At 46.1% G+C, this 12,275-nt stretch overlaps 1 protein-coding gene across 1 annotated transcript in view; it reads right to left on the bottom strand.

Moving 5' to 3' along the window:
• The window catches only part of Cdh13 (cadherin 13), a 1,005,873-nt gene that overhangs the window by 13,046 nt on the left and 980,552 nt on the right, over positions 1–12,275 (bottom strand). Inside the window, exon 12 of the mRNA XM_028875721.2 lies at positions 832–1,065. Within this exon, the coding sequence (XP_028731554.1) occupies positions 832–1,065 (234 nt within the window). The remainder of the gene's footprint in view (positions 1–831; positions 1,066–12,275) is intronic.

Raw genomic sequence — 12,275 nt, 5'->3', positions numbered from 1 at the left:
AGAGCATTTCCTCAAGCTCTCTCAAGATTTATTTTGCTTTTATTTATGTGTATGTGTTTGCAGGTGCTCTCAGAGTTCAGAGAGGGGATCAGATCCCTTGAAGAAGCTGGAGTTACAGGTATTTGTGAGCCACCTAATGTAGGTGCTGGGAATAGAACTGGGGTCCTTTGCAAGAGCAGGAAGTACTTTTAATCAATAAGCCATTTCTCCAGTCCTGTGAGCATATATGAATGTATGTATGCATGTATCTATCTATCTATCTATCTATCTATCTATCTATCTATCTATCTATCTATCTACCCATCCATCCATCCATCCATCCATCCATCCATCCATCCATCCATCTATCCATCCATCCACCTATCCATCTACTCCTGTGTTGTTTAAAGCAAAAAGGAAAGAGGAAGGACAAAGAACCAGCATCTCACTGGACACGCTAGTAAAAATGTAGGGGGCATCCAATGGCTGGGATCACAGTGGTCACTAGAGTGATGGCATGCTACCTAAGGTGAAGAAGAGAGAATGGAAGGAAACAGAAGGCAGAACAGCTGTGTTTGCACTGATAAGAAACTGCCATTCAGTATGTCTACAGATGGTTTTCTCACTCTGGTCAGAAAACTCAGCGCAACACACACACACACACACACACACACACACAGACACACACACACAGACACACACAGACACACACACACACACACACACACACACACACACACACACACACACCAGAAACACCATGGGAACCTCTGTGTGGGAGAGGGAACATCTTTGAGGAAGAAGTTCAAAGCCGACAGAGCAAAGGTTGGTTGTTGGTAGTCGTTGACTTACTGTTGATTTTGGAGATCTTCCAGACTTTATCAGGGACGGTCTGTTTATGAATCTCAAACTTGAAGGGGTCTGTATTGGGGTGAAGATCCTTGTCTGAAGCTCCCAAAATGACCACACTGAGGTTTTTGGCGTCATCACAGACTTCAGCCACCGTTGGGTAAATGAAGGGAGCGTTGTCGTTGACGTCCTCCAGGGTTATCAGCAGGGTCCCAGTACCCGTCGCAGGAGGGTTGCCTGTGGGAAAAGGAGGCACTGGTGAACCACTGGTGTGGCAGGAGATTGGTCTACCAGGGCACCTCCTGTGATCAATACCCGGTGCGTAGTGTGTTCATTATTTAGTAACAGTTTCAGCTGGGTTGACAGTAAAAGATGGCACTTTTGCCTGGACTGCCCTTGAACTTGCGATGCTCCTGCCTCAGCTTTCTGAGTGCTGGCATCGCAGGCATGTGTAACTAGCCACACATGCAAGGCAAGTACTTTACAAATGAGTCACATCTCCACTCAGACCTTGGGTATTGGAGATAGTGTCTTACTCTGTAGCTCAGTTTGGCCTCCAAGTGACAATCTTCTTGCCTGACCCTTCTGAGTACTGGGATTATAGTCATGTCACCAAACTTGGTTTCCAGTGGACACTTAGAAAAATTAGAGCCAATTTGTAGGCCACAAGTTGTAGGCATCTACATTTCCTCTATTTCCCTAAGGATCCAATGTACCTCTTAAATCACAGTACTTTACTGATGGTCTCTAAATGATGGTGGTTTGACAATTTAAAAATAATTTAAAAATAATTTGTGTGTGTGTGTGTGTGTGTGTGTGTGTGTGCATGTCTGTGTGTGTGTGTATGTACTTGTGCAGGTCAGAAGAGTTAGTTCTTTCCTTCTACCTTGTGGATCCAAGGCATTGAACTTAGGTTATCAAACTTGGCAGCAAGTGCCTTTAGTTTCGCAGCCATCTCCCTGATCTACCACCAGCAGTTTTAAAGGGAGTTGTGGAGGCTGGAGAGATGGCTCAGTGGTTAAGAGCACTGGCTGCTCTTCCAGAAGACCCAGGTTCTATTTCCAGCACCCACATGGTGGCTCACAACTCTATCTATACCTATTTCCGAGGGATCCATCACCCTCTTCTGGCCTCCTTGGGCACTGCATGCACATGATGTACAGAGATACATGTAGGCAAAACAACCATACACATAAAGATAAATGTTTTTTTTTCCCTTAAAGGGGGTTGTGGAGCAACCTGACCTCACACATTGTTAGGAAACACACAGCTGTATGGATAGGAGATGCTGGGTGCCGTTGGCAGGGAGTCTCCACAGCAGATTAAGAGGTGGGCAGTTTTCACAGGGAAAATATCTTGTCCTGGTGAATAGGGGCTCAAGTGAGGCCACTGGAGGAAGAGCAGAGGCTACTAAGGGACCACAGGTCCAGCTCTGATTGTGCTGATGATCCCTCAAACTAAACACACTGTGCAGAAATGCAGGGCTCAGGACAAATGCTGGAGCTTTTAGAAGCCTTTCTGGAAAATTAGAATGCTCGAGGGCTGACTCTAATCATAAGGATCCTGAAACTTAAAGACAGATGGTGGCTTTGGAGAAAACAGGGGAGATGAACTGCAAGATAAGAAACCGATCTGGGAGGCTGAGGCAGGAGGATCGGGGTTTTTACTGCTGTGATAAAACACCATGACCAAAATCAACTTGGGAGGAAAGAGTTATTTCATTTTAAAGTCATTGAGGAAGTCGGGGCTGGATCCTGCAGGCAGGAGCTGATGCAGAGGCATGGAGGAATACTGCTTATTGGCTTGCTCCTTATGGCTTGCTCAGCCTTCTTTCTTACAGCATCCAGGACCACCTGCCCAGGGATGGTACCACCCACAATGGGCTGATCCCTTCCACATCAACCATCAATAAAAAACAAAACAAAACAAAAAAACAACGCACCCCAGGCCAATCTGGTGGGAGCATTTTCTCCATAGAGATTCCTTCCTCTCAGATGACTCTAGCTTGTGTCTAATGGTGAATCTGAGACCTGCCTGGGCTACAGAGTGAGCCCCTGTTTCAATAGACCCCATCCATAAGAAAAAGAAACCAAAATCAAATGAAATCCCAAATCAAAAAACAAGAAAAAAAGCAGTGAGATTTTGCAAGGAGAATGTCCCAGGCATGTCTTGCTTTGTTTTGTTTTGCGTTTTTCATTAATGGGGGAGAAATCAGCTTGAAGGGAGATGAAGAGCGGGTTCTGAGCAATGAGAATGGAGAGCCCTTCCCGGACCGCTGGGAATTGAAATGTATCAACACCCAAAGATGGATGCAGAATGAACATTCAAACAAACACGCGTGGAAGAGGAAGACTGTGATTAATCATCAGGGAGGGCTCTTCGTAACGGGGCGCAGTGCTAACTTTTGTTAGAACAACAACTCCAAAGAAATGCATAATTACTTCACAGCCAGTTTTTCACTGTCAGCTCTAGCCATTTGGCTAAATTTCTTTGTTGAAAAATCACTTTTCTCTTTTTATTGAACTAATTGAATATCTCAGAAGAATCCATTATATATATATATTTTCCCCCCTGCTCTGAATATATTATGAAGTAAAGTCGTTTGGGTAGAATGGATGAGAAGACATTACGGGTGTTTGAAATATGGCCAGAAGAATTGGCCTCTTGTGAACTTAATTACAGGACTGTCTTCAATTTCCCATGTGTTATTGCCCAGCCAGCTGGCAACGTCTTTTTCTAAGTCAGTAGAAGGAGCTTGTTTCTTTGGATGAGAGGAAAAGGCTGGGTGAGTCAAAATCCTTTCGGCAAGCTCTATCCTGCTTCCCTAGTTCAAGTTATTTTAAATCCATTGTGTTTTATTTATTACTTTACGCGCGCGCGCGCGTGTGTGTGTGTGTGTGTGTGTGTGTGTACCTGCACTGGAGCTATGGCACCTATGGAGGTCAGAGGTCAACTTTTGACAGCTGGCTCTCTCTTTGCACTGTGGTTTCTGGGGACTGACCTCAGGTGGTCAGGCTTGCACGACAAAGGCCTTTACCTGCCTTGCCATTCGCTTCCCTCGTTTGTAGGTCTAGGAAGGAGAGAAGTTACATGCAAAGTTCAGGGATGAATGCAAGGCTCTTGCCAAGGCTGTTTGGCTCCAGGAATAACCGCAAGTCCTGGGGCTTCTGGGTATTTTCTAGACATTTAGCCCGTTTTTTTTTTTTTTTTTTCTTTCTCATCAGCAGCCTCCAGTGCCCATGGGACTGTTCTGTGACAAATCTAAGAACTCAAGCTTGGTTAGGACAGTGCTTCTTTTTCATGGACTTTCCATTTCAATAGAAAAAAGCCTCAGTTTGAGCCATCCACCTAGAACACGTGTATGGCAGACCAGTAACGTGCCAGTTACCCGGGATAGGTGGAAGGCTGATCAGCAATGAGCAGAGAATCCTGCACACGTGTGTAGTAGACCAGAAAGGAGCCGACCCCTCAGATAGACTGTGACTGACCCTCACTTGTTCAGTTCTTGTGGAGGAAGCCCATGGCTACATTCTCAGGAAAGGTCTGAGGAAGTGCCAGCCCTGAATGTGGTGTGGGGCTCTCGCTGGGTGTGTAGGGGCGGCTTTGGGACTGATTGAGTGGAGAGCTGGAAGGACTTCTGAGATAGGAGCCATTCCGGTCCTCACTGTGGTGGTAGGGAACCCAGTGAAGGTCACTGACGCCCATTCCAGAGGCACATGGCTGCTTCCACACTGAGCGGTGGTACACTCAGAGGCTGGTAGTGCAGAGCAGAGAGCTCAGCATGGGCTCCTCGGGACCTGTTGAGTTCAGGTCTCATCGGTGCGCAGTGTCTTCTCTTGATAAGCTGTTGTCCTTTATGTTTAAATTTGATTAATTAAAACAACTAATTAATTAAATAGTGTTTTGTTCTCCTGAGAAGGTCTTTCTATGTATTCCAGGTTGGCATGGAACTTACTACACAGCTCAAGTTGGCCTTGAACTCATGATCCTTCTACCTTACCCTCCGAGTGCTGGAATTACAGGTGTACAGCACTATGCCTTTACTTTGCTTTAGTCTTTACTTCCTATGTCAGAATATTTATTATGCAGTTTGATTTTTTTTTTACAGGATCTCATTTCTACTAGGAAATCAAACAAAAATCTGCAAACTATGATTTGGGCTTATCGAAAAGTTTATTTTTATTTATGTGTGGATATGTGCATGTATGCACAGGGGCCCACAGAAGCCAGATGAGGGCATTAGAACTCCTTAGAACTGGAGTTACAGGTTGAGTCTCCACGTGGGTGCTGGGAACTGAACTCTGGTCCTTTGGAAGAGCAGCCATTGCTCTTAGCTACTGAGCCATCTCTCCAGTGGCTCCCCATTACTCTTATCATTCATATCTTACTATTTTGAGCTATCGTGTTACAGTATACTTACACTCACCACTTTTGTGTACAGCTCAGTGGCATTGAGAACATCCACACTGCCATGCATCAGGCTCCTCGGTGGTTAGAACTTCCTTACCTTTCCCCACTGAACCTCTGCCAGCAATTGAAGGGTGGATCCACACTATCCTCTCTGGATCCTGGCAGCACCACCCCACTTCTGCCTTTATGAGTCTGGATATTTTGAGTCCCTTGTGTAAGTGAAACTATTATCATTATTACTTACTTTATTTTCACTTCTGTGTATGTGTGTGTCTGTATATGAGCATATACATATATGAAGGCAATACCCACAGAAGTCAGAAAAGAGCATCCTGTCTCCTGAAGCTGGAGTTACAGGTGGTTGTGAGCACCAAATATGGGTGCTGGCAATTGAACTCTGGTTCTCTTCAAAAGCAACAAGCATTCTTAACTGTTGGGCTGCCTCTTCAGCCTCCAAATCATTTCTTAAACAACAACAATGGCACTTAACTAAGTCATTCTAAACATACTTGAGATTTTTAGCTTCCTGTTCCTACTGGTTAACTGATTGGCTGACAACATATTAGGGACGCAGACTGTGTCATAGTGTATGGTGATATTTTATTTGTGCTGAAATGTGATTTTATTTTGTATGTTAATAAATAAAGTTGCCTGGGGGTCAGAGCTAATAGCAAGCCATAGAAGAAGCTGGACAGTGGTGGCGCACACTTTTAATCCTGATCACATGACAGGCAGATCTCTGTGTGTTCAAGGATACAGCCAGCATGGAGACAGACGCCTTTAATCTCAATACCAACCATAGAGACCTAGAGGTCTGTATAGACAGGTAATGACGAGGAGGTCATGTGGTTGGGTTTACAACCAATGAGAAGGCAGAACAGAAAGTCAATAAAATGACAGACACACAGAAAGTTAGGCCTCTTTCTGAGGGGAAGGACAGCAGCAGCAGTGGGTGGTAAGAAAGCGTTTTTTTGTATCAGCTCTTAGCTACTGCTCTGACCTCTTGGGCTTTAAATTCTGCATTTGGCTCTGTGTTTCTTATTTAATAAGACAGTTACATCTACAATAGTGTTTTCCCCATGGCTGGACAGCATGCAGGGGCTGGCACCAAGGCCAAGCCTAGTGATTGTCGTGGGTCATGAACAGACACCTTTACTGTTACTGTCAATCAGGTGGACGTCAGCAGCTGTGGATGGCTGTCAAGTTGTTTACATGTTCCCTAGAAATAACAGTGGGATGCGAGTTATCCACAGGGCCAGGATTTGCTTCGAGAGCCTAGCGAAATGGAAACTGGGTCTTGTTTCACTGGGATTGTGGGTCACCTGTCACTATACTTGGAGTCACCTGTTACTTTCTACGTCAGACCATTTATTATGTGATTTTCACAGGATCTCATTTCAGCTATGAAATCAAACAAAAACACCCACTCCATCATTTGGGAAACTAATCCCCAGAGAAGAGGCCTTATCTTCCAGCAGGAAGACTTCAGCAGGTGAGACAGAGACAGATGAAGGAGGGAAGCAGGGTGGTGATGTAGTGAGAGGTAGGCACAGGTTCCCTCCCTTCCCCGTTCCTTCCTGTACCTCCTTCCTCCACTCCTCTTCTTCCTCTCCTTCCCTTTGAGAAGGGTCTCACCAGGCACACAATGGCTTTGAACTCACTATGTAGCCAAGGGTGGCCTTGGCTTACAGATCGTACTGCCTCTATCTCCCAGGAGCTGGGATTCCAAGAGTGTGGCACCATGCCCAGCAAGTCTTTTTTTTTTGTAATGAGGATGGGCCCCAAGGCATCCTTTGTGCTAGGCAAATGCCTCACCACTGAGTGACATCCCCAGCTCTTTAAAAATGTATTTTGTTTTATTCATAATGTTAGCAAAACAGGATTTCACTCACTCCCCAAACACCAAGATTTTTTTTTTTTTAATTTTGGTAGGTTCCATTACTCAGGAACATGTCTAGGCTTTATACCTTGTAGATGAGACACACAGCTGAAAACGTAGCATGATCCTAATTTAAAAATGTATGTATGGCCGGAGAAAGATCAGAAGGGAATATATTAGAACCCAAGTGGCAATTATCTCCCCAGGTAATGAACATTAAAATAATACCTTCCTCTGCTTCTAATTTTCTTTACAATAACTGTGAGGGCTATAATAACCCGAAAGGAAATGCCAGCTTCAAAACTTACACAGGAATTAAAGATAGTTTTCCCAATTCTGAATTACTCCCCTTTCTCCCAGCCTTCACTTATTTTTACAGAAAATTGATTTTCTAGTAAATTTACAGCCATGTACCCAGCACCCCATTCCGATCTTAGAGGTTTTCATTCTCCCCAAGAAGAGATTCTTGGCACTAACTCTCTATTACCCACTGCTGGCCCTGGGCAATTGCTAGCCTACTTTCTATTGTTATGGACTGTTCCAGACATTTCATATAAACAGAATATGCAATGCACAATCTTAAAAATTTATTTTACGTATATGGGTTTTTTTTTTTAACCTACATGTATGTCTGTGAACCATATGCACGCAGTGTCTGTAGAAGCCAGGAGAGGGCGTTAGATCCACTGAACTGGAGTTATAGAGGGTTGTGAGCTGCCATGTGGGTGCTGGGAACTGAAACCAGGTCCTCAGCAAGAGCATCTGGCGCTCTTAACTACTAACCATCTCTCCAGCCCAAGTCTGTGACCTTTTCGAGTCTTCTTTTGCTTAATGTGTTTCTGAGGCTCATCTATGTTGAGGCTTATCACAGCACTTTGTCCTTTGTGATGGCTGTATCATACCCCACTACATGGATAGACCAAGTGTTGCCAATGGGCATTTTCAATTTTTGCCTGTTATAAACAAGCCTGCTGTCAATATCTGCATGCAAAGGAACAGATTTACACTTGGAGACAGTATCCTAAGCTCATGAGACTCCCTTAGATGAGCAGGGTCCCTGGGGTAGTTGGGTGGGCTGGTTTCATATACACAGAACCAGGTGTGGAGTGCACACCCATAATCCCAGTACTCAGGAGGTGGAGGCAGGAGGATCAGAAGTTCAAGGTTATCCTCAGCTACATAGCAAATTCAAGGCCAGATTGGGCTACATGGATCCCAACTCACATGCACACATGCAGGCACAAGTATATATATATCTCTTATGTATATATCAGAATGTCAGGATCACAGAGAGACTCCCAGAAGCTAGCTCCCAGAAGTTCTGGGGAGTAGGAAGTTGTCCTAGTCACCGGTCCCACTTCTGAACCAGTGCTGGAGGCATTCAGCATGGGCTGTTCCTTGGGAATCATGGGTTACAGTGGTTTTACATGGGGGCCAGTGAACAAGGTGAGGTTGTTTATGTGGCAAACGTGGAATGCAACCTGCCAGGCTGTCGAGGCGAGGCTGTCAAAGCCTGTCAGAGCTCCCATCACACGGTGGACCTGGGGAGCCAGGATTGGTCATTTGCCATGCTGGTCTTCCAAGGGCCTGAGAACAGCTTTGATAGGAAGCAGAGGATGCTGCAGACACACGGGAGGTTGGATTGAAGTGAGTGCTGCTACCAGGATGGGCAGTGGTGGAACAAAGGAGGATGGGCAGAGGGATGATGTCAAGAGGTAGTGAGCTGAGCTGGTACACGTGGGCGTGGCTCACACACCCCAGTCGGTTTCTTTGCTATAAAAATGAATGAAAATGTTCTGTCCAGGGTGCTTGATTATTCTGTTCAGTGTGGGAGTGTCACACCTGTTGTCAGGCAGGTGGCCCTTGGCTTAGCCCTCCCTAAGTAGCCAAGGGCATGTCCTTGATGATGCTGACACAAAAGGAGGCATTTTTTTTTCCTGACTACTTTTCAGATGGGCTCTCTTCCACATGGAGGGCTTGGTGGCTCGTTATCTCCCTAGAAAGATGCTCAGATCACCCCCAGGGTGGTCACAGACAGCATTCTCATGTCTACCGGAGACACTGAAGATTCTGATATGATGAGCTGAGAATATCAGTCCATGACTCCACTCAAGGAGTTCACTTAAACTCCAAGATACTTTCCTTGTTTTTATGATTTCTGGTCCCCCCCCCCCTCTCTCTCTCTCTCTCTGTGTGTGTGTGTGTGTGTGTATGGATGGATGGATGGATGTCATTCCTCAGAAGTCATCCATCTTGTTTTCTGAGATTAGAACCTTGGGCTCACTGATTAGGTTGGCCTGACTGGTCAGAGAGCCCCAGGGTTTCTCCTGTCTCCACCTCCCCAGCTGTTCAGCTTCCCACCTCTTTGTTAAAACGCTCTGACAGAACAACGTAGTGGAGAAAAGGCCTATTGTGTTTCACAGTTCCAGGTCACAGTCCATCATTGTGGGGAGGTCAAGGCAGCGGGAAGCTGAAGGGTCTGGTCACATCACCTCCGTAGTCAAGAGCAGAGAGAACAAAAGCATGTGTACTGGTACTCAGTCAGCTTTCCCTGCTCTTACCCAGGCCAGAACCCAAACCCAGACACTTGTGCCACCCACAACAGGTGGGTCTCTCTACCTCAATTAATGCCATAAAGACAAGTCCCCACAGACATGTCCACAAGCCACCCTGATGCAGGCAACTCCTCACGGAGTCCCTCTTTCCAGGTCATCCTAGATGGTGTCAAATTGGCAGCCGCCACAGCTGTGTTGGGATTATAAGTACATACCACCATGCCTGGCTTTTTTTTTTTTTTAACATGGGTGCTGGGGACCCACACCATGTCCTTTAGGCTTGTGCTGCAAACACTCTGCCAACTGAGCCACCTCCCCAGCCCCTGATTTCTGTCTTGTTACGACAGTCCAGCAGGCCAGCGGCATCAGCTTCATGACGCCGACGGGAAACCAGGCGGAGAGACCTTCGGTCTCATGGATGCAGCCACACTGCTAAGATGAGGGGTTGGTGCACCCTGAGGAGCTGGAGGGGAGAGCTAACTCCACGCAACTCCGGCCACTCCTTCTCCATCACCAGGTAGATCTCAAGAGTCATTTTACTGAGTCATTTTCTCGGTGACAAAATTGTAGCCAGCAATTCCAACTTGATTGATGTTTCACTGCACTTGACAGCAGGAAGGCTGATGGCCAGGTCTGATGTTTACTTTTCTCCCTTGCTTTATATAACAAGCGCAAAGAAGGGGTGTTAAGCTGGCTTAATTGGGATGCTATTGTAACACATGACCCGCTTTTATCCAAACAAGCATCTTTTAAGCAGAATCAATCTGAATCATCTTTCCGGCCCCCACACTGTCTTAGGCTGATCTAAAGAAAAGGACAGCAGCCTGAGGTCTGTGCTGAAGTTCAGGTCTCCTCCGACCCACTATTCGGGCTGTTATTCAGTAGCTCAGACGCTGCCTCACTCTAGGCCTGGACAGTAGCTTTTCCTTTACTCCATCCAAACACACTGTATATATTTCACTGTGGAACCAGTGTTATCTTCAGAGTGTCCATCACCCAGGGGACTGAGGTGAAGAACAGATTGGTGTATCTGAGTCTATGAAAAACCATTATTTTGGTCAATTACACTTTAATTTTACAGCTGTTAGACACCCTATCTTGGTTTGCCTTCTTGGTAACTGTCTTAGTTAGGGTTACTATTGCTGTGATGAAAACCATGACCAAGAGCAACTTGGGGAGGAAAGGGTTTATTTCACACACTGTTCCATATAACAGTTCATCATCAAAAGCAGTGAGGGCAGGAACTCAAGCAGGGCAGGAACCTGGAGGTAGGAGCTGATGCAGAGGCCATGGAGGGGTGCTGCTTACTGGATACCTCCTCATGGCTCTCTCAGCCTGCTTTCTTATAGAACCCAGAACCACCAGCTCAGGGGTGGCCTCACCCACAATGGGCTGGGTCCTCCCCCATCAATCACTAATTAAGAAAATGCCCTACAGCTAGATCTTATGGAGGCATTTTCTCAGTGGAGGTCCCCTCCTCTCAGATGATGATAGCTTGTGTCACGTTGACATAAAACTAGCCAGCACAGTAACCCACACCCCAATTTTCATGGATGGGCTCAAATGTACTTTGTACAAGTTGCTGAGTCATGAGTCATGATCATGAATCTCCCAGATGGAAACAGATAGAAAACAGCACGTTTTGGTGACCACAGAAAGACTCCAGAGGTGATGAAGACTTCCTGTTTCATATCATTAGGAAGACCTAAGTGGGGTGTTTTTCTTTTCATGTTCTCTGCATAGCATTGGTGTGAAGCAGGGACACTTGTGTCTATTGGAGCATAACACTTGCCCCTGAGGCCGGGGAGACAGATCTGTTGGTGAAATGTCTGTCACACAAGCATGAGGACCTGAGTTCATATCCCCTGGACCTATATGGGAAGCCAGGCATGGTGGTGCCCACCAATACTCTCAGCTCTGTGAAAGGAGAAGACAGGATGGTCCCTGGGCTAGTCTTGCTGACTTGGTGAGATCCAGTTTCAGTGAGGGAGGGGCTGGAGAGAGAGCTCAGTGGTTAAGAGTACAGGCTGCTTCTGTTGAGGACTCACATTTGGTTCCCAGCACCCATGGAGGGTGACTCATCCACTTGCAACTCCAGCTCTAGAGGACCCAACACCCTCTGGCCTTTGAGGGCACTTGTACTCATGGGTACTCCTCCCAATACATGCAATTAAAAAAAGAATTAAGGTAGAGAAGCAACTGAGGATGGCACACAACATCAGCCTCTGTTCTCCACATGAGCACATGTGCATACCTAACACACATTCACACATATCCAGAAATACCTGTTTCTAATATCTGTAGTCACCATTTAGATCTTCTATGAGGTAACCATTATGGGACGCTAAAGCCTTTGCAATTTCCAAACAGGAAGGGTGACAGGTGTGAGTCCTGGTGAGGAAGTGGGGGACCAGCCTGGCAGAACCTGAACAGGAGCTGGTACCTCAGAGAGCAGCCACCAGTCATGGACACTCCAGCGGGAGTCTAGTCTGTGGCACATCTCCCTAGAGGACAGCATTTGACTCAGTCCTGAGTGCTCCCTAGCCAGCTCAGTATCTTCGTTTGCTGTTGTTATTCATCCCTTCCTAAGACAGGGCAGCAAT

The sequence above is a fragment of the Peromyscus leucopus genome, chromosome 5 (genome assembly GCF_004664715.2).
Source record: "Peromyscus leucopus breed LL Stock chromosome 5, UCI_PerLeu_2.1, whole genome shotgun sequence".
Lineage (NCBI taxonomy): Eukaryota > Metazoa > Chordata > Mammalia > Rodentia > Cricetidae > Peromyscus > Peromyscus leucopus.
This window is presented reverse-complemented; position numbering and strand designations above follow the sequence as displayed.